This window comes from Phoca vitulina, unplaced genomic scaffold (assembly GCF_004348235.1).
Source record: "Phoca vitulina isolate PV1807 unplaced genomic scaffold, GSC_HSeal_1.0 scaffold1, whole genome shotgun sequence".
NCBI classification, from domain to species: Eukaryota; Metazoa; Chordata; class Mammalia; order Carnivora; family Phocidae; genus Phoca; species Phoca vitulina.
In genome coordinates, this window is record NW_022589704.1 from 95,556,988 (window position 1) to 95,579,525 (window position 22,538).

The 22,538-nt window shown below is 33.9% G+C and overlaps 1 protein-coding gene across 1 annotated transcript in view; it reads left to right on the top strand.

Moving 5' to 3' along the window:
• The window catches only part of ACTR3 (actin related protein 3), a 59,619-nt gene extending 37,548 nt beyond the window's left edge, over positions 1-22,071 (top strand). Inside the window, exons 7-12 of the mRNA XM_032411843.1 lie at positions 3,918-4,061; positions 5,828-6,001; positions 15,133-15,225; positions 15,428-15,553; positions 19,442-19,525; positions 20,844-22,071. Of these exons, the coding sequence (XP_032267734.1) occupies positions 3,918-4,061; positions 5,828-6,001; positions 15,133-15,225; positions 15,428-15,553; positions 19,442-19,525; positions 20,844-20,939 (717 nt within the window). The 3' untranslated portion in view covers positions 20,940-22,071. The remainder of the gene's footprint in view (positions 1-3,917; positions 4,062-5,827; positions 6,002-15,132; positions 15,226-15,427; positions 15,554-19,441; positions 19,526-20,843) is intronic.
• The last annotated feature ends 467 nt before the right edge of the window (positions 22,072-22,538 follow it).

Consider the following 22,538-nt stretch of genomic DNA (forward strand, 5'->3'; position numbering starts at 1 on the left):
AGATCAAGAGTCACATGCTCTAATGACTGAGCCAGCCGGGTGCCCCTGGAAATTATTTTTTTGAATAAAAAGCTCGAGTTATGATCGTACTTTATGGTTTGGATTTAGTAAAGCCTATTAAGAAAAATGCACCAGATTGGATTATTTGTTAGAGATAGCATTTTTTCTGCCAAGACCCTTGTGCTTCCAATTCTTAATGACAAATTAGGGTTTTTATTTTACCTAATACACTAAAAATGACTACTTGGAATCATACTGATAGTATTAGATATATAGAAAGGTTTATCTTTTAAAATTTTTATATTATATTGACTATCCTGTAAGAAATGAAATTATTTTGAACTTTTATTTCTTCATTACTAGTCATTCCTATTTTTAATGCATCAGGCAACCTCTTTTGAGAATTATATACTCAGGGTGACTACTTTTAGATTAGATGTCATAATCTACCCTCCCAATGTCACAATAGTTTTAGTAATAATTGCCCCTTTTTTAGTAACAGCTTTTTTGCGATATAATTTACACACCATGTGGTTCACCCATTTAGAGTGTATACTTAAGTGGGTTTTTTGTATATTCACAGAGTGCATCCATTACAACACAGTCAATTTTAGAACATTTTTATCACTCTAAAAAGAAACCCTGTATCTGTTAGCAGTCAGTCTCCCCCTGATAACCTTAGCCCCTGGCAACCACTCATATACTTTCTGTCTCAATAGATTTGCCTTTTCTGGACATTTCATGTAAATGGAAATCATACACTTTGTGGTTTTCTTTTGTGACTGGTTTCTGTCATGAGGCCTAAAGTTTTCAAGATTATCCAAGGTGTAGCATGTATAGTACTTCATTTCTTATTATTCCCAAATAATGTTTCATTCTATGGCTATACCAGATTTTATTTTGTCATTGGGGGATATTTTAGTATCTTGGATATTGGGATGTGTCCAATATTTCATGTTTTTTTTTTATAGTTTTCTTTATTAGGTACATAGAGATTCTTAAGATTTTCATTTAAACCTCAGAATCTATAATGTAGGTTATATTGAAGACCTCAGTTTATCCATTAAAAATGCAAATAAATGAATTGCTTCAGATCACCAAATAGTAGGTTTTGGAGCTAGGATTCAAACTGGTTCTGTCTGACCCCAGTCTTAATATCTGCACAACTAATCAGTAATATCAGTATCTTGATAATATTCAAATAGGTAATTTTCAAATATAAGTTATAACATGAAAAAGAATGAATTTTTATAAGGATATTAAGAATTGGATATTTCTGTGTTTTGTTCTTTTTTCCTTTTGCTTTCTTTTGAATTAATGGAGTATTCTTTCATAATTCCATTTTATCTTTATTGACTTACTAGCTGTGTTCTACTTCTTTGTTATTGTCATTTGCTTATTTTTTGGTGGTTGCTCTAGGGTTTATAATAAACATCTTTAATTTATAATCTAACTACAAATAATCTATTTTATAAATAGGAAGTGTACAACAATGTACTTCCCTTTTGCACTATAATGGTCACTCATTTTATTTCTACATGTTACAAACTTATAGTGCATTATTAATTTGTTTCATTGTAAGTAGTATATTAGTTTTGTTAGGGCTGCTATAACGAAGTACCACAGACTGAGTGGCTCAAACAATAGAAAATTAATTTTTTCACAGATGGAGGCAGTAAAGTCAGAGATCAAGATGTTGGCAGGGTTGATTTCTTCTGAGGCTTCTCTGTGTCTTCTCTCTAGGTGGCCTAATTTTCTCCATTCATCTGCACATGGTCTCCTTGTGTCTGTGTCCTAATCTCTTCTTTTAAGAACATAAATCATACCAGAACCAGATTAGGATCCACTCTAATCACCTCATTTTAACTTAATTACCTCTTTAAAGTGTGTACTATGGTGAGCGCTGTGAATTGTGTAAGACTGATGAATCACAGACCTGTACCCCTGAAACAGATAATACATTATATGTTTAAAAAAAAAAAAAAGTACCCGTCTCCAAATACAATCACATTGTGAGGTATTGGGAGATAGCACTTCAACATAAGAATTTTGGGAGGGGTAGGACATGTCAGCTGAGAACAAATCTCCTCTTTAAAAGAGATTTTGAAAAAGATAAATTTCTTTTATATTTACGCATTTAGCATTCCCAGTGCTTGTTTCTTGGTGAAGGTTCAGATTTCCATCTAGCATCATTTTCTCTCTACCAGAATGATGGCCTTTAACATTGCCTTTTTTTTTTTTTTTTTTAAGATTTTTTTTTTTTTTTTTTTTGAGGAGATGTGTTGTGCATGTGGGGGTAGGGGGGAGGAAGGGGCTTAGGGGGAGGAAGAGGGAGAGGGACCAGCACACTCACACTGAGCGGGGAGCCCTATGAGACCAATCCCACAACACTGAGACCATGACCTGAGCTGAAATCAAGAGTTGAATGCTCAACCAACTGAGCCACCCAGGCATCCCTGCCTTTAATATGTCTTATTGTGCTGGTCTACTGACTCTGAACTCTTTCAACTTATGTACATCCTTTGAAAAAGCATTTTGCCTGCATTTTTGAAAGATTTTTTACTTGGTGTAGAATTTTAGGTTGATAGTTTTTTCCTTTCAGTATTTTAAAGATGTAGTTCTAATGTCTTTTGGTTTACATTGTTTCTGAAAATAAGTCTGCTGTCATTCCTATGCTTGTTTCTTTGTGATATTTCTTACTTGTCTGGCTCCCTTCAAGATTGTGATGTACCTAAATGTGTTTGTGTGTGTTGTTTTTTTTTTTTTTTTTTTTTCTTCCCTTTCCCATTTCTTCTTGGGGTTTGGGTTTGTTGAGCTTCTTGAATCTATAGATTTGTATTTTTTTGTTGTTTTTTTTTTAAATCATACCTGAAAATGAGACTCTCTGACTCTGCTTGGGTTCTCCGACCCATTATTGCTGCCTGGGAACGCTTCCTAGGCAGTGAGATGGGATGTTTATAGCACTCATATTGTTTGTTTTCCCTTATCATTGGGAACACTGCCCTACTCTACCTGTTCAGTGTCTGAAAATGTTTATTTCATTTAATTTGTCCTGTTTCTTTTCTTTAAGGTGAGAGGATAAATCCAATCCCTAATACTCTGTCATGGCCAGATGATATTCTTTGATAATGAAATTTAATTTTTTTTTTTTAAAGATTTTATTTATTTATTTGACAGAGAAAGACACAGCAAGAGAGGGAACACAAGCAGGGGGAGTGGGAGAGGGAGAAGCAGGCTTTCCCGCTGAGCAGGGAGCCTGATGTGGGACTCGATCCCAGGAGCCTGGAATCATGACCTGAGCTGAAGGCAGACGCTTAATGACTGAGCCACCCAGGCGCCCCAATGAAATTTAATTTTGTTACATTATTTTTTGTACTTCCAACTCATATCAGTAAATTTATGAATTCATTGTGTAGAATTTAATTATTTGGCATTATTGATAATGCATATAATGCCTCAGCCTTGTGAAAGTGGTACCTACTTCATTAGGAAAAATGAGTTTGTGGATTAATGATCAAATTTCCTACAATGCTATCTAAATTATTTACTGAAATTATAAAAGATTTTAAAATAATTTCCTATCTGGTCTGCTATCAGAACATTTAAAACTTCTGAAATTCGTAATTTCTGTGTTGTTCAGTCATTTCAGCCTTGGTTATAAACTCTTACCAGTAAAAGAATAATCTAAGTTCTGGCCATTCTTGTTCATAATATCTGTACAGTATTATAAATTATATAATGTAGTATTGTGAGGAATACAGTTGAAGAATAAAGACTAGAAGAATTCTCCTAGGATAAAGCAATATTTGGGAATATAAACACACTAATTTGAGAAATTAATCTTTGATGGTTATTTAGGTTATATTAATTTTGAAATCATTGAAAGTAAATTTGCCACTTTTTTTTTTTTCATCTAGGCTGAAGGGTATGTGATTGGCAGCTGTATTAAGCACATTCCAATCGCAGGACGAGATATAACATATTTTATTCAGCAGTTGCTGAGAGACCGAGAAGTAGGAATCCCTCCAGAGCAATCCTTGGAAACTGCTAAGGCAGTAAAGGTAAAAAAGTAATGATGAGAGTGTGATTCAGTTAGAAATTAAAATCAGATTTACAATATTAACATGAGAAACTATCAGGTGAAGAACAGTACTTAAAAAAACCTTTTGTTTAGCCAGTTGTAATTATTACTCTTAATTATATATATGTTTTCTCTGTATTTCTTGTAAGGAAATTTTGCAGGATTATCAACTCTGTGCCTGTTGTCTCCACATTTCACATTTGAGTCAAGAACATTTGTACCAACTAACGTTAGCATACATTTTTGTGATTATTCCCTGTAGTAAAAATAATTAGTTCACTTCACAGTCCTTGTATCTCAGTTTCTTCACTGAATTCTTTATTTTAATCTGAACAATTTTCTGTTAAAAAAAAATTTTTTTTTATGTAATTGTTTCATTTCACTATAGAATAGAGGTGGTGTTTGGCTCAAGTGATATAGCAAACAGAAGAAAAATGTGAAGACTATTTAAGGTGTTTTAATAATTTGTATGTTATATAAGTCTTTGTTAGATTAGTGCTTCATGTAAACTGTCAAAATACTTAGCATTGCTTTTTAAATTTATCATTTGCCAACCTACAAAAATTTCAGTGGGTTTCTCATATGTTTTCAGTATGTGAAAGCAAAACTGCCCCAGCAAAAATAACTTTATTGCCTATCTTTGCCTGATTATAGGGTTTCTTTCACTCTTCAAAGGTTAGGAATGAAAAAGAATTTACTACTTCCTAGTAGTAAAGGAATTACGAAATGGCTGCCAAAACTTACCCAAAGGGTGGCATCAAAATTAAATATATGAAAAATTAACATGAATACTGCTTCAGCATCTTTGGGAAGCCTGTGGAGTTTAAAAAAATAACAAAAGCAACAAGGATTCAAATCTGTTGGAGAGAATACTGATGCTCAGTCTGAATGTCTTTTAAGAATTATCATTTCCATGTAATTCCTACTTCCAACGTTTGGAGAAAGAAGAGCTACAACAACATAATCAAATTGTCCTTTGTTTTCCATATTCTTTCCTTTTATGTCTTTCGATTATTAGTAATAATGTTTGCATCTGTCATGGAGTAGAATTCTTGATGTACAAAAATATGTGAAATGTGTATTTTTCTTTAAAAAAAAAAATGAGACTTGGATTCGGGAGTCCATAAATTGCAAATAGAATGTTATAACCCATAACATTTTTTAATTGCGTTTTTGATGAAAACTTTTACTTAGTACTTATAACCAGATATTCAACAATTTAGCATTGCAGGTGATACAGTAAAAAAGAATAGTTTTTATTTTCAGCATTTTTTCTCTTGCTCATTTACTTAGACCATATTCAGTTTTATTCCAGGAAGGTATTAAGGATTAAGGGTCTGTATTATATTGTGGGTTATATCAACTATTACTTATTCTCCAGTTCTGTATTTATTTTATGTTTTCTCCTCTTCATAATGCAAACTCCATTAATTATCGGAACTGTATAAAATGTTGAATGACATTAATGAATGTTTTCATGAGATAGTAGAGGTTCTCTCTTTAGTTGGTCAAATCTTATTCACTTTATATATGAAGCCAGGAATTACGTGTAGGAGATGAGAGATGAGTTGTTTATTTGTACTAAACATAAACTAATGTCCTAACATAAAATTTTCTTCAGCTTAATTTCTTAATTTTATTTTCTGAAGATATTTGTTCATTTGATTCTAGTTTGCTAAAAATATGTCATCCTTTTCTCCTGTTCCTAAAATGAAGAAATAATTACTCATTTCTTTGTTTTCTTAGGAGCGCTATAGTTATGTCTGCCCAGATTTAGTAAAAGAATTTAACAAGTATGACACAGATGGATCAAAGTGGATTAAGCAATATACTGGAATCAATGCTATCTCAAAGAAAGAATTTTCTATTGATGTTGGTTATGAGAGATTCTTGGGACCTGAAATCTTTTTTCATCCAGAGGTAAGTTTTTTTTTTCTTTAGATGGAATTGTTTTGAAATATTCAGAAATTATCAGTCAACCATAAGAAATTCAGGAAAGAGTTAATCTCAGGAACTTTCTTTTGTATACTAAAATGCTATAGTGAGTTATCTTCAAGAGGAAAAATTGCCTATGTGAAATAGGCTATAAACAAGTTACTATTTTTCACATATTTAGAAAACTAAAACATGTCTTTTTTAATATTTGTAGCTTATGTGGGGTCATGGAAAGAGGGGAGCCCTTAAAATTTATGACCATTTAAATGAAATATTTTTGGAAAAGTTCTAGAACTACCACTGGCCCCATATAAAATAACCATTAAACCAAGAATCATTAGTTGACTATCATAACAAAATATTAGCAAAATAGTTTTCTGTGTCTAGGAAATGTTAGCAACATGCAGGTTTTATTAAGTTAATGAAATGTGTGCTTTAAATGAAAAATTCTTCTAGTAACTTAGTATAAGAAATTTATTAATAGAATTACATTAAATGCATACTGTGCTTATTTGGCATTAAAAACGGTTATTTTTAAATATTGTTTATTCACTTAGCAAATAGTGAATATAATTTTCATGGTCTCAGTTTAAGTATGGGATATTTAAAGATGAAAAATTGTTTTATGTTGCTCTTACTGAGCTCAGAGAATAAGGGAGATGAATATCTAAACAGGTGTAGTTGCTTTAATATGCATGGATTTGGGGAGGGCATAGGAACAAAGAGCATCTAAGTCTGCTTGGGGGAACTAGGGAAACTTCTTAGAGGAGGTGACAGTTGAGGGTGAGTAAGTATTTGTCAGGCAGGTATGTTAGGGGAGTATCTTTCTGGCAGAGGAGATAGGCTGGGTAGAAGTCTGGGATAGGAGAGAGCTAGATAATAAAATTATAAAGGAAGGGATTGGTAGGAGATGGGTCCAGATGGGTGTTCATGAGGGACTAATATGCTATAGAAAAGCGTTTACTGGATTCTGTAGTTGTGCAGAAATCTTCAGTGCAAATGACACAGATTCATGTATGGTATTAGAAAGGTCACTCTGACTGCACTGGGTTGGATGGATTGAAACAGAGGAGTGAATTGTGTTGGAAACAGGTAATGATGAGAGTGTGATTCAGTTAGAAATTAAAATCAAATTTACAATATTAACATGAAAAACTGGAAACAGGTGATTTTATTGCAGTTTTCCGGATGAAGCCTTCCATCTATTCCCCCTCTTCTGACATTAGGGATCCCATCTGCCCCTGCTCTCAGGCCAAGTGGTTTGGGTGGGTCTTGGGAGGGATGCCCCTGGATCCAGCCAGTCTGAGCAGGACATTCCCCCAGCCATGGTGTTTGGTCCAGAGGTGGGCATGTGCCCTGAGCCCATCCAATCAGAGCGAATTCCAGGGCTGAGCAAGAGAAGCTCATCACCAAGTGGAGCCTTAGAATGAAGCCAACAGATGGGAGAAAGTAAGGTCAATAAGAATGAGAAAGAGGTAAGAGAAAAGCAATAGAATCAACATGACTTACTGATTACTTAGATGTGAGGGGAGTAAGAATATGAAGACTCTGTGATGATTCCCATATGTGTAACTTGAACAACTGGATGTGAAGGATATGAGCAGGGATTGGAGATCATGATGAATTGGCATATAGCTGTAAGTTGGGAGCAAAGGAGTGAGCACCTGGGATAAGGCATTGTGGTCGGACAAGTATATGGGTATTTTAAGGCTTAGCACATTTTCTTTGCAATCTTTAAAATAAAAATTCATAAAAGGATATATGTACATAGTTTTAAAAGTCACATAACACTGACAGGCTTAAACAAAAACAGTGGCTCCTCATCCTCCACCCCTACTCTCACTCTTTTTGTGTTCTGCAGAGCATTCACTAGCTCTCACTTAGCCAGCACTCTTGGTAATTACCTGCACATTTCCAGATATTTGTCCTCCTATTTCTTGACATAGCAATGTAAGTAATTATCTACCAACTTCCTTTTAGGTTAGTTGATATTTCCTTAGACCCTCTTCCCTCAGCCTGTCTGTATGTTATGTTATAGTTACTAGCTAAATCAGTAGTTTCACAGTATATGAATAGTATTATATTGTTAATGTTTTTTGCTTTTGAGGCAAAATTGTAATATTGTAAATTTTTTCTCTTAAAATTGAGCTTTTCCTAAATTTTTGCCTCATTTCTTCATTTGTGTCATTTTCTCTTTATTTATTTCATTTATTCATTGAGGTTGTAATTAACTGTTTTTACAAGATCTGGAAGGGATCCTGGGGGTCTCACTATTTCTATATAGAGAAATTTAACAGGTTTTTTAAAACCTTGTTTTACTTTTCCTTGTGGTTTCTTATCATTTCAATTTTGGGGACTTCAAGGTTCTACAGGGTGAATGGATTGACTTCTTAGCAGTATGCCCCTCTGGAAGCACTTAGGATGTAACATTCCTTTTTTGTAATTTTCTTTTGTCATTTTAGTAGTGATTTAAGAAGATAGATAACCACGTAGCTGGCAGTCAGGTCCCATTTTCCTCTGGGGTCATGTGTATGTGAACTGCTGAAGTCAAATGAATTAAAGGTCATGGGTTAAGGAACATCAGTTGAAGTTGAAATACTGGAGAGAGATACTAAACCTCCAAGTGGAGGACAGGAATTAGAGAATTATAGAAGATCCAGGACTAAAGTCCTAGATGAATAGGATCATTACCCCAAGATAGGTAATAGCGTGGGAGGTAAGAGATATCTTGGATTTTAAAGGAGGAAGCATTTGAGTGCAGTACTCTTGACAGACATCCTCAGCTAAGGTCTTGACAGTCTTAAAAAACCTTTGACATGTTAGATACGTAAATAAACTGTGTTGTTTTGGTTGTGCCGTGTTACTTAGGAAAGGGATAATTGTCTGGATGTCAGTTTACCTTGTTGCTAATGTTTCATATGTAATTTTTTTTCTATTAATCTTTATCATTTGATACACACCAAGCTTTCTTCATTAAGTTTTTTAAAACTTTGAAACACCTTTTACTCTGTAGCATTTTTTTCTTTGTAAATAATTTCTTCTGTGAGAAATCCATGTTTTTCTTTTCTTGAAAGTTGTTTTTTAAAATCAGTTATGTATATGCACATTGTTTACAAGTCCTAGTTATTGAAATTCTGACAAAAACTAGGAGTGTCCTGCATACTTCTCTCCCTAATTTTTTTCCTGGAGGTAAGCACTTCAACCTTTTTTAGTTGATTCTTTTGGTGATTGCCTCCATAGCTACAGTTTGCTTTGGTTGCATTGCAACTGCCAAGTTTTTTCAGTTTTAGGCATTTTCTATCAGTTTCCAGCTATGGAGGAAGAGGATTGCCTTTTCTCCCTTTTTTTGCCGTGACAAACAGTACCTTTCCATACCTTTTTGTCCCAATAATTACATTATAATTTCAGTTAGGTAAAAATTCAATGCTTACATTTTTGTGAACACAAATTTTAATCAGATCTGTGAACACAAATTCTAATTAGATCTGAGTCATGCAGTTTACCATGAAATATTTTCCTGTCCTATATTTTGTTTTCCATGGGAAACAATAACTTGTTTGCTTAGTTTTAAAATAATGATCCTTAATTCACCTCTAAACTCTATCCACCAGTTTTCTAACTGTCTTCTCAGGATATTCAGATGCAAAGGGTTTTAAAAGCAATTTATTTTTCCAGAGCATGTGTTCACATGTCCCAATCTGAACCTGCTTCCTTCTGCACCTGGCACAGAGTTGTCATATTCCTTCACCATCATTGTGGGGATCCCTGTTGCCTCTCACTTAAATCCCTCTTCCTTCCATCCCATACCTTTCCCTTTCTTTATTTTGGTGGAAATCATTTCCCATTGGGGTTCCTGATAAAAAGGGCACATGAGGGATGAAAATTTCAAGACCTTGCATGTCTGAAGATGTATTCATTTTATCTTCATACTTGTCTGATAATTTGGGTGTAGAATTCTAGATTGTAAATCATTTTTCTTCAGCATTTTGAAGCCTTAGCTCAGTTGCTTCCCATTATAACTTGAAGTAAAAAACTGTTCTGATTTCTAAACCTTGTACAGGGCCTGCTTTTTTTCTTTCCAGATACTTGTAGATTATCCCTTTGTTCCCCTGACATTCTCATGTGCTCTCTCTGTTTTTTCTTCTAGTTGTACTTTTTCTTTTTGTTCCCCTCTCTAGGTGATTTCTTCAGTTTACCTTCTGAACCTTCTGTTGAATTTATTTCTGGTAACATACCTAATTTTCAAGGGTTTCCCCTACATCTGCTCTTGAATATTTCTTTTTTATGATGCTGTGTTCTTGTTTCATGGTTGCATATCTTCTGGCTCTCTGAGGATGTTAGTCTAGGTTTTTTGAAGGTTTCTTCTTTCTGCATAGTCTCTTTGTTCCAGGTTGCTTTTTCTCTTTGTTTTGATTCCTGTATTTTTCATGCTAGAGATTTTTGGGGGCCACTCATTTAAGAAGGGGACACTAAAAACCTGATTGGAAATCTGAGCTTTGTGGGTAGGGCTTTTGACTATGGTCTTTACTTTGGAGGAATGCCCTATGTGTGTTTCCTTAGATCGTTTCAGATGGTTTGATTCCCAAAAAGATTACTGCCTGGAGGGTAGAGGTTGGCAGCCAAATGGGAAGAGGGTCAGCATTTGTGTGTTGGAGTGGGCTGCATACCTTCACTTAAAAGCCCCCAGCTTTCATTCCTTTCAGCCATGTATAAGAGTCTGGGGGCTCTCTAATTTATTCCCTTTAGAGAATAGATAAGCCACCTTTTTCCTTGGATGAGGAGGAGGTATTTCATAGACTTCTGTAGTTGGGATCTGTGACTTTGCTTTTCAGAGAGGCTTTCAACCATTGTTCCTTCCTGTCCTTCTTCTACCTCACTTTCAGTGCTGATAGGTACAGCCAGTTCTTTTTGGGGTGGTGGTGGTGGTGGTGATAGAAAACAGTCTTATTCTTGGCTTTCCCTACTGATGACTTACTGAGTGTTTTGGAGGGAGTGCATGGTCTTGTCCATCTGCTTTCCACATTGCAGTTTGCCAAATTTTTTGCTGTTTCTTCTCTTTCTGTTCTCTCCATACATTTGGGATTATTCCTTTTTTTAAAAAAATTTCTTTCGGGCGCCTGGGTGGCTCAGTCATTGGGTGTCTGCCTTCAGCTTGGGTCATGGTCCTGGGGTCCTGGGGTTGGGCCCCATGTCGGGCTCCCTGCTCGGCGGGGGCCTGCTTCTCCTTCTCCCACTCCCTCTGCTTGTGTACCCTCTCTCGCTGTGTCTGTCTCTGTCAAATAAATAAATAAAATCTTTTAAAAAAAAATTTCTTTATTGGTGCTTTTAGTAGGGAGAGCAAGTTGAGATATGTGTGCTTAGTTCACCATGTATTTCCAGAATAGACTTTTTTTTTTGTATACTATGAACTGTTGTCACTTCCCAAGTGAATTTTAAGATTCTGTCTTCTGTAGTTCTCGATATCCTCTGTCATTTGGAAAATTCACTCTGTTTTTTGTTTTGGCTAGATGAATGTGTAGGTATCTAAACTTGGACACTAAACATAAACTGTATGAAAGAGTAAGGATATTTATTTTTTGAATTGCTAAATTCATCACAAATGCTTGAAAGAACTGTTTTTAGATGGAACGGGGTTGGCACTCTGATTTTTTTTTTTTAAGGGAAATTTAAATTTTTTTGACAAAGCTATTTGGACTGCTTTGTTTACTTGGGTGTATTCTCTATAAATTTTTCAGAAGAGAGGTTAGATACTCCTCCCTTGATAGCCACTTGCAGTAGTATTAAGACCTGATCAGAGAGCATTTAGAGACAGGACTAATCCTTCTGCTGAAAGTGAAATCAAAAGGCCTAAAAATATTCTTAGTGGGGACCCTAGGTTGAGCATAGTCAAGTATTGAGTAACCTACAACAATTTATTGTTAATTCTTACTCTTTCCCTTTATTAAGTATCCATTGTTTGCTGCTTTACTACATATTATTCTACTCATTCTCACCTGGGATTCTATATAGCACAATGGTCCATGAGTTTTTTGTGAAGATGTATTCAAATCAGACTTCATTTCTTTCTTTGCAAATCAGAGTATCTGTGGGTTGATTATGAGTATGTGAATATATAAAGCTCGTATAAATTCTTTCCTTTGTATATTCTTGATTAAAAATTGCTGTGAGAAGGGCATAGCACAGGAATGAATGACCCTATTCCTGCCTTTTACTTGCTCATGTTATAGCAGATAAACTGTCTCAAAGGTTAAGGAAAGAATTATGGGAGGGTTAATCTGTCGAGCACACGCGCTCCTCTGTGTGTGTGTGTGTGTGTGTTGTTTAGGTAAATATTGAAGGAATATGGCTAACAAAGACAGTGTAGAGAATTTGTAAGTTCTGTATTAATAAGTTGATAAGATACTAAGATATTGTAGAACATATTTTCTATCGTTAATATTTTCTATTGTTAATGTTCTTTGTCCACATTTTGGGGATTAAATCTCATGACAAGGTCTCAGGTTGAAGTATCATTATGGGATCATAAAAGCATGTTTTGAGAACTTAAGTTGCCTTAGAAATTTCATAGTCTAAAACCTAGAGAACTTCTACAGGTCACAAAATAAAATTTTCAGGTTTCCAATTCTTTTGCTCATTCTAGTTAATTATGGACTGAGCCATTCTCTGCCTCTAAACTAAGCTTGTGTATACATGGCATACAGAGCCAGCCAAGTTGAGTTATATTCTCCCATTTTCACAGAATACAATATGGACAACTTCTGACAGATAGAACAAATAGTCTATAGGTTGCTTTCTCAAGGTTCAGTATGAGCCACATTTCTATACCCACTCTTAGGTATTCATTATCCCAAGGAATTCTATATCCCTGTTAAAGTTTCTTATGTACACTCATCAGCATGCTTCAGAAAGATAGATGTTGGCTGCCATTTTTTTCTCTTACTATGATAACAGAAGTCAGTAGAATCTTTGTTAGGGATATCTTACTTCATCTAAATTAAAATATCTTGTATCATTATGCTTCATCACTTAAGTAACATTAAATCTCTTTTCATTGTATGCCCAGACTCTAAATAACTTCAAACTAATTTTAATAACTGGAAAAAATTGACACATCTAATAGTTACCAGTCAAGTTATAGAATCCGTTTAATGAACAAAGGAATGTTGTTTCTCCCATTAGACAAGCTAATGGGAAAAATGAGAGGCCAAGAGAGGTGGTTGGCAACTCATTTTCTATACAGTTACTTTAAATTTTATTCATTTGAATAAAATAGACTTGTTTATTTTGACAAATTAGAGCTGAATTTTGACCTTAATACCTAGGAAAAAAGAAAAATCCCATGTAGCATTTCCTTTCCAATTTTAAAGAGTAATACATGGCCACTTACATATATTTTTGCAAATTAGGTCTTTGTTTCAGAATACAAGTTTAATTCTGAGATCTAACATTTCCAAATTATTTATATATATATGTGTGTGTATATATATATGTATGTATATGTTTGTATAGTTCCTCTTAGGAAATACACAGTATGATTTTGGAGGGTCATAGGCATGCATGTAAAAATAAATGATGGGGAAGAAAGGAAGCCTTCCTTAATCTTACTTCTCCTTGTATAAGACCTGATGTTGTATATAAAATTTTTAAAAAAATTTTTAACCTCATTCTGTTTCCATAATAATTGAAGTTGTCAAACTGCTTTACATCTCAAACCTACCTATCCAGTCTGTTAAAGAATTCTGAAAAGTTTTGTGTAATACGTGTACCTTCCATTCCAAATAAATACATAGTAATATTTTAATATTTATCATATTGAAATCTTATTTTAAGAAGTAAAATATTATAAAAAGAGTATCTTACCTTCCTCAGACCTTTTCCTTTTCCATTTGGTTTCCATCCTTTCTTTTTCCTCCTGAGGGCAGTTGCTGTCATAAATTTAGTGTATATCCAGTTCTTATGTTTAACTGTGCATGTATTTACAAAAACATATATTTTTAAAGGATTTACATATTTGGAATAACTCAAGTTTTTATGAAGTTATCTTTTTAAAAAATGAGTTTTGCTTTTGAGTGTCAGCTACTTGGAAATAGTTTAACTATGGTATATCATCATGTGAGTATACAGTTCTCATTATTCACAGTAGATACTCCTATAAAGTTGCTGTGAACGCTGAATTAGTGAATACCGAACCATTGCTCATAGCGGGAAACGGTTCGGTTCTGTGAGCTTTAGATTCCAACACTTTTGTCAGCTGAACATGAAACCTTGTTTTATTTGTGTTTCTGTTTAAAGACACACTATTTAATATATATCGTTGATTTATTAGCATTGATATCACAGCCAACAGCAAAACTGTGACTCATGCCTGAATGCACCTTATCCAAAACTGTATTTCCTCCATGACATATATCACAGCCTTAAGCTTAGGAACAGTAGATGGCACTTTGGCACTACTGTGGTTGAGGACCCTTTTTATTTTATTTTATTTTATTTTTATTTTAAGTTTATTTGAGAGGGAAAGAGCAAGCGAGAGCACAATAGCACTGGGAGGGAGAAAGCAGATTCCTGGCTGAGCAGGGAGCTCAACGCAGGGCTTGATCCCAGGACCCTGGGATCATGACCTGAGCTGGAGGTAGATACCCAACCGACTGAGCCACCCAGGTGCCCCGGGGACCCTTTTAAATAGCAAAATCACCCGCAAAAATGTGGAAACTGTGGCACTAAATAGATCATGAAAAGGACACTTACTTACAGCATAAAAGCTGAAATGAATAGACTGAGCATTTCCTTGTTTGACCTCAACTACAAATGTGTCGGTCAACTCATTTTCAGAGCTCTGCTCATGTGCATGCCCACAGATTTTTACCAGCTCATGCTATATGTGTGGTTTTACATTTTTGCTATTCTGATAGTTATGAAATGGTATATATCATCATTACTGTAATTTGATTTCTTCTGAAATCTCTGATTTCTGTGTCTTTAATTTTGAATTAGAGACCAGAATTTATGTTTGTAAAAAGTTATTTTTAAACTGAAAACTTTCTTAATTTTTTATTGTGATATATGTTAGTAGTGATCTAATCTCTATCATACATCCACCTTTACTTACTTTTCAGTTTGCTAATCCAGACTTTACTCAACCTATCTCAGAAGTTGTAGATGAAGTAATTCAGAATTGCCCTATTGATGTCAGACGTCCTCTCTACAAGGTCAGTATTTACAGCAAAATTGTTCAAGGTCTTCTTTTAAAAAACTTCTTTATATTTCTGTCCATTGTTGAATATTAAATTTAAAAATCCTCTCTTCAAAAGCCTATGATAGTATTTTAATACTATTTCTTATGTCTTTATTTTTCTCTTTCTCTCTAAATAAAAGTCATACTTACTTATTTATTTTTCTCCACTAATACAGAATATTGTCCTCTCTGGAGGTTCAACCATGTTCAGGGACTTTGGACGTCGCTTGCAAAGAGATTTGAAAAGAACTGTAGATGCCAGGCTGAAATTAAGTGAGGAATTGAGTGGTGGCAGATTGAAGGTTGGTTTTCTTAGTTATTAGGGGGAGGGTTGAGGGTGCCTTGATTATTGTAATAGGGATGGGAAATGTCAGCTAACTTTTGCTTTTATTTAGGAAAATAAGGATTTCTATCAGGCTTTCTAATGGAAAGTGGTTAATCATATTGAGATCTTATTTTAAGAAATAAAATACTAACAAAAAGAGTACCTTACCTTCCTCAGACCTTTTCCTTTCTCTCTTTGGTTTCAATTCTTTCTTTTTCCTCCTGAGGGTAGTTGCTGTCATGAATTTAGGTATATCCAGTTCATGTTTTTAACTATGCATGTATTCAGAAAAACATACGTTTTTAAAGGATTTACATATATGGAATCATTCAAGAATATCATATTTATGATATTCTTGGTCATTTGATTCCTCTAGGATATTATCAGCATTTCTGGAAAATATTCTTAGTCTGTGTGAGTGACATTATTTCCTATGTCCCTCACAGATAACGTATATAGAGAAGAATTCCTTGCATACTCTAGGGATAATATTCCTTAAGGATCCACACAATTTTAAATAGTACTATAGCAGTACAACAAAGCCGAGTTGAGAGAGAAGCTGATGTTGTGGGGTCAAGCCTGCTTGCACAGACTCGTTCTAGCGTCCCCCACAGCAGCCTCATAGTGTGAAATCGAATTGGTGGTTTAGCAGAAATAACTTTTCTTTTACATGTCCTGGACTTTGGGTTTGCTGTCAAAATCAAAATTAATTTTAAATTCTCAGATATCTGCTTTCTATATTTATGAGACAGTTTTTCAGTAAATGTTATGTTTCATCCTTGTTCAATGTAGAATATTGAAGCAAAACATTGATTTAGAGGATACATTGCTTAATAAAAACACGTTTTATTCAGCTTGGAAAATTATCAAGAATTAGGGCTTCATCTGAGACTACTAGTCATTCAAAATTACTTAAAAGTAAAATACAATCCTCTAGGGTTTGCTGCTGCTTTAGAAATTGCATGACCACTGACTGTTTTCAGCCCCTAAATTTTGATTATCTTAAATTTATCTCTTGGGGAGCAGTAAAAAAGTATGTTTAAGTAGTTGTTTAGTTTGTGGTTGGACTCATTATAGACATATGAAATGAAACATGCTGTTTTTGAGTGTAATATTTTAATAAAGTAAAAATTTAACATTTTTAGGCTTGTACATTTAAAAAACAAGAAATGAGGAATTTTTTTTTCCCTCCGTGAAATCAGCACGTACTGACATTAATGATACAGGAGAAATCCAGTTTACTGGAGGACTCTGCCTCCCTTTTTATTTTACTTGATATTCTTACTGATTTTCATATCATTTTAATATATCTGTATCTAAATCTGGCTTTATTGCCTTTCAATCTGTAATTTTTAATGGCAACTAAATAGCTTTTCTTAACAAAAAGATAAGCCATTTTTTATGACATGTAAATATTTTTAAACTTTTTATTTTGAAATAATTTCGTACTTACAGAAAAGACAAAACCTAAAGGAATTCCTTTATATTGTTCACCTAGATTCTCCAAATGTTAGCATTTTATATTTGCTATATTCTCTATCTATAAAGATACGTACCTATGCAAATATACACACATACAAATATTTTTTTCTGAACTATTTGAGAGTGAGTTGGAAATATAATGTCCCATCACCCCTAAATATTTTAGTGTGTATGTCCCAGAACAGGACATTGCAGTTGTCAAAATCACAAAACTAACTTTGATACAATAAAAAAATCTAGTTATAGACCTGATTCAGGTTTCACCACTTCCATTATTGTCCTTTATAGCAAAAGGGAGAAAAAAAATACTGGTCTAGAATCCAGTCTAGGACCACATGTTTGAATTAGTTATTATGTCCCTTTAATCTGGAGCAAGTACTAGTCTTTTTTTTGTATTTCTTTCTTTCTTTCTTTTTTTTTTTTTAAGAGTTTATTCATTTTGGAGAGAGAGTGAGCAAGAGAGCGCACGCAAGTGCTCTTGAGTGGTGAGGGTTAGAGGGGGAGGGAGAGGGAAGAAGAATCTGAAGCAGACTCCACACTGACTGAGCCACCCAGGTGCCTCTTTTTTGTCATTCTTATTTAACCTTATTGCTTTTGAAGAATACAGACCATTTATTTTACAGAATGTTTCTCAGTTTGGGATTGTCTGATACTTCCTCATGATTAGTTAGGTTCAGATTATGTACTTTTGGCAGTAATACCACAGAAATGATGATGTATCCTTTTTTAGTGGATTGTATCACTAGACACATGATATAATTTGTCCCAGATGTTAATTTTGATCAGTTGGTTAAAGTTGTGTCTGCTGGGTTTCTCTATGAAGTTATTATTTTTTCTTTATGTGTAATAAGAATCCTATGGGAAGATACTTTCAGACTATCCTGTTTCTTATCAAACTTTCAACCACTGGTTTTAACATCCATTTTTCTTTCCTAAAATAGTTACACTGTGTGGTAGTTGCCAACTGGTATTTTGCAAATTCCATCATTCCTTCTATGGTTTTTAGTCTCATTTTACTGTAAGGAAGAATTTTTCTTTCTCATTCATTCAGTAATACCTCTATAAAAACCTGATTTTTCATATTATTCTTTAGACTATATCATCAATATCATTGTGATAAAATAACCTATCATTAATACTATTAATATGTTTAATTTTGATGCTCAAATTTTTTTCAGATTTGGCCAGTGGGAGCCATTAAAGGTGGCTTTTTGTCCTTTTGATGTGGCCCTAGTATTCTTTAGGCTTTTTGCTACTCTTTGACCCAGCAAAATAATTCAGATTCATCTTGTACTTTCTGTTCTTCAATATTAGAATCAGCCTTTTTTTTTTTTTTTCCTGAGACACCCTTGTTCCTTTTAGTGGAAAATGCTATTAAGGAACCAAATTTTGGGGATGGGTGGCTCAGTCGGTTAAGTGTCTGCCTTCGGCTCAGGTCATGATCCTCGGGGTCCTGGGATCAAGTCTTGCATCAGGCTTCTTGCTTAGTAGGGAGCCTGCTTCTCCCTCTGCCTACCACTCCCCGTGCTTGTGCATGCTCTCTCTCTCTCTGACAAATAAATAAGATCTTTAAGAAAAAAAAAAAAAGGAACCAAATTTTGGACACTAGGTATATTCATTGTTACTGAGGGTCACTGCCTCGGGCCTTCTTGGGAGTCAGAACTAGGATGTGCTTATGTGCATGTATATACACACACATCTGTATCCAGTTTTGTATTTATATAAATTAAGAACTGTTAATTCATAGTGATACTACTAGCTCCAGAATACCAGAAGTTCATTGTAGCCTTCCACTTTTTCATATTTGTAATGCAGTTCTCTGACAGTGAGAAACTTGGCTTCCATTATCTACAGTGTATTGATGTTTTTGCTCGAACTGGAATACTTATTATAGTGCTTTCAGAATTGTTAATCCATACCACTGTGAGAAGTATACTAACTGGAGTTCAATATTTACTTAGTTTTTATCTTTTTTAAAAAAGATAAGGAGAGGGAGGGAGAGTCCTAAGCAGTCTCTTGACCCTGAGATCATGACCTGAGCTGAAACCCAAGAGTCAGAGGTTTAACCCACTGTGCCACCCAGGCCCCCTATTTAGTTTTTATCTTAAGACAGAGGGCTAGTCATAATACTGTGTTCATAAGTTACTTGGGTTAGTCCCTTTCCCCACTTCAGTGTGGTTGTTACTGTTTTGTTTTTTTTTTTAAATAAAATTAGCTTAATTTGTTTCTGTTGTATTCTGTTTTGCTTTATGTGCATCCTGCCTCTTTTAAAGTTTTATTTACTTTTGAATATACAGTTTTGTGTATATACATTAAAAATTAAATGATACAGAAATTGTTATTTGAATTTACTGTTGAACTGTTCTTACTATGTCATTTTTAGCCAAAACTTATTGATGTACAAGTCATTACACACCACATGCAGCGATACGCAGTTTGGTTTGGAGGATCTATGCTGGCTTCCACGGTGAGATAAAGCTTACATTTAAAATTTGAATTTTTTTTTTCCAGTTAGAAGAAATAGCCAGTACATATACAATATAGAATAACAAGGGAAATTTCTTTAAATTTATCTGCAATATATCTGTATATTACATGAGGAAGTTTTAGAATTGGTTACATATATATGTACATAGTATTCTAAAAAGTAGAAGTTATTTGGATTTTATTTTTTGCTTGTTAGTTTTTTAGAGTGAAAATTTAGTTTTAAAATTCATCTGTAGGGAAAGTTCTTTTAATCTTGTGATGATACAGATATCAGAAGGTTCATTGTTTTTTCTGTGCAAATATTTAAAAACACTAAGATCACTGCATAGGAAGTATGATGTTCAAAAGTTAGTAGAGGGAATTATTCTAAGGGCCCTTTCCCCAAACCAAAACATCTTAAAACCTCTTTAAAAGATAATTTAGCATCATTAGCCTATTAAATATCAGTGCTTTATCCTGTAGTACACATAATATTAAATAAAATGAAGAACCTTTTATCTGAATTATTGAAAATTACATAAACTTGGATTTTTAAAACCATTTAAAAATAAGAGGTAAAAGTTACTTTCTTCCTTAATTTTAGTTATCTTCTGTTTGTGCCATATAACCTGGTGAGTTTGTAAGTTTGCCCTTTGAAGAAGTTAACAGAGAGAGAGCCTCTGTCTATACCAGACCTTTAGTGAGGAAAGCAAGTTAATCTAGAAGTTTTTGTATATGACTAAGAGGAGTTTATATTTTATTTTAAAAATTTTATTTATTTTAGAGAGTGAGAAAGAGAGTGAGTGTTGGGGGTGGGGGAAGCAGAGGGAGAGGGAGAGAGAATCTGAAGCAGACTCCCCAGCGCTCAGCAGGGAGCTCAATGAGGGCTTGATCCCATGACCCTGAGATCATTGACCTGAGCTTAAAGAGTCGGACACTTAACCGACTGCACTGCTCAGGTGCCCCTTATTTATATTTTAGATTAATGCTGCTTTTTTGGAGTACTGATTTATTGTACAATGTGGGGAAATCTCATCAGAATAGTCTGAGCTTTTGAGAATCAGTCTTCCAGTCCTCAGAATTTCAGAATCATGCTGAGGTAGGGGGATATGTGTTAGGACATGTGTTAAATCCTACTTTTCATTTCTGATAAAGATTTATAGCTGATTTTAAGTCACGGTTTCTAGAATTTTTAAGCTTCATTCAAATATTGAGATGGACTAATAATAAACATTTTAGATTTAACAAATCTATTTTAAAGCATATTGAGAGGGTGGTACATTTTTGACCTTTGTAAAAATGCATGTTTTTATTTTCAGCCCGAGTTCTACCAAGTATGCCACACCAAAAAGGATTATGAAGAAATTGGACCTAGCATTTGTCGTCACAATCCAGTGTTTGGAGTCATGTCGTAAAATTGATTTCATAATTATTGGGGTTAGGGAGGTGGGGAAGAAATAATCTTTCTGATTACCTGTTTTGTCTGGATGGCTGGTTTTGAGGTTTTAAACTGACTTGAAGTAAGAAGACCAAACATAATTATACAGGAATATTTTAATAAGTATATCAACATGAGAATGTAGAGGAGAGCCAAAATGATTAAGTGTTTTTCTTTAGACTGGGTATTTGAATCTTATGTGTAACAAAAAGAAGTGGGTTTTAGTTCTTTCTGTGCCCTGATATTTTGTATATTATTGAATTATCCAAGATTTGATGGGATTTATCGGTATGTAGATAGCTCTATAATGCTTGAGTTGTACACTTCTAAGTGTGCAATGCAAGAGCTTGTTTATATTTCATACTTTTTATACTTTGAGGAAAAAAGTCAAAGAAAAACTAGTATTTGAGGAAAAACAAGTGACCAAGTAAAGGATAAATTAAGAAAAAAAAAAAGCCTCATGAGACTTGGCGTACACACACACTCATGGGATTCCAGTTATTACAAATGGCTTCCACCCCCTTGTACCCTACAGTGGTTTTCTTTGCAAGTGCTTTTGGAACTAAGAAGCTAGTATCTTGGATTAACTGATGCCCACTAGTGCTTTCTGATTACTCGAATCCTGTTTCTTGCTTTAAAGAAAAAGTAAAGATAAGACTGTTGGACCAGTACTGCAGTTCTGTAGTGTCATTTCTTATTAAAAATAAATAATTTGATTACCAAAATTGGTATATTTAAAGCCTAACACCATTCTAATAAAGGCACAAATTTCTTTTTAATACTTGTTTCAAGCTCTTTAATCTCTTTATAAGTTAACTAATCTATTTTCTTCAAACCTCTGCAATAGTTCTTTAAAATCACAACAGTTGGTTAGCAAGCTGACTTTTTTATGTGCTCTAAACAAATAATTGTGAAATTTTAATACATTGAGTGCTTTCATTTTGATAACTGGATCTCCATTTGATATTTTCATTTGTATAACTCATTTGCAGTCTGAAAATTTTTTTAGTGCCAGTCCCTGACATATCATGGAAAGTTAATTTTCTTTGCATTTTAAAATATCTGGACCATGAAGAAAAAGTGATGAAAATAAATTAAAACTGAATTACATTTTCTAATGTTTTTTTTTTTTTTTTTAGAAGCAGTGTCATTCTACTTTGTGTGTATGTATTTTATATGATTTCTGTTTCTGTTGGAATAGTGGAATTCATTGAAATCTCTATAATGTGTATGGTAGAAAATATCTGTGAACTTGAAATTTTACCAGTTATATTTATAGAAGAATAAAAATAGAAGATGTTTTTTAGGCTTTTTAGAACTTCAGCGTTAATGCCAGTGAACACTTGAACTTCATTATCCATGAAAATGCACATAGAATTAGTATATGTCTATCTAAAAGTTAAAAAACAATGAAAGGGTCTTTGTTGTTTGTATTTAATATAAAGATAGAATTGAGGAGTAAACTTTAGATTTCATTTAGAATGAAGCAGGATACTTAAAATTATATTAATCATTTCTGTGAAACTTTGAGTATGGGAGTAAAGAACAAGTGTATGTCCTCTGGTAGTGGTAGTAT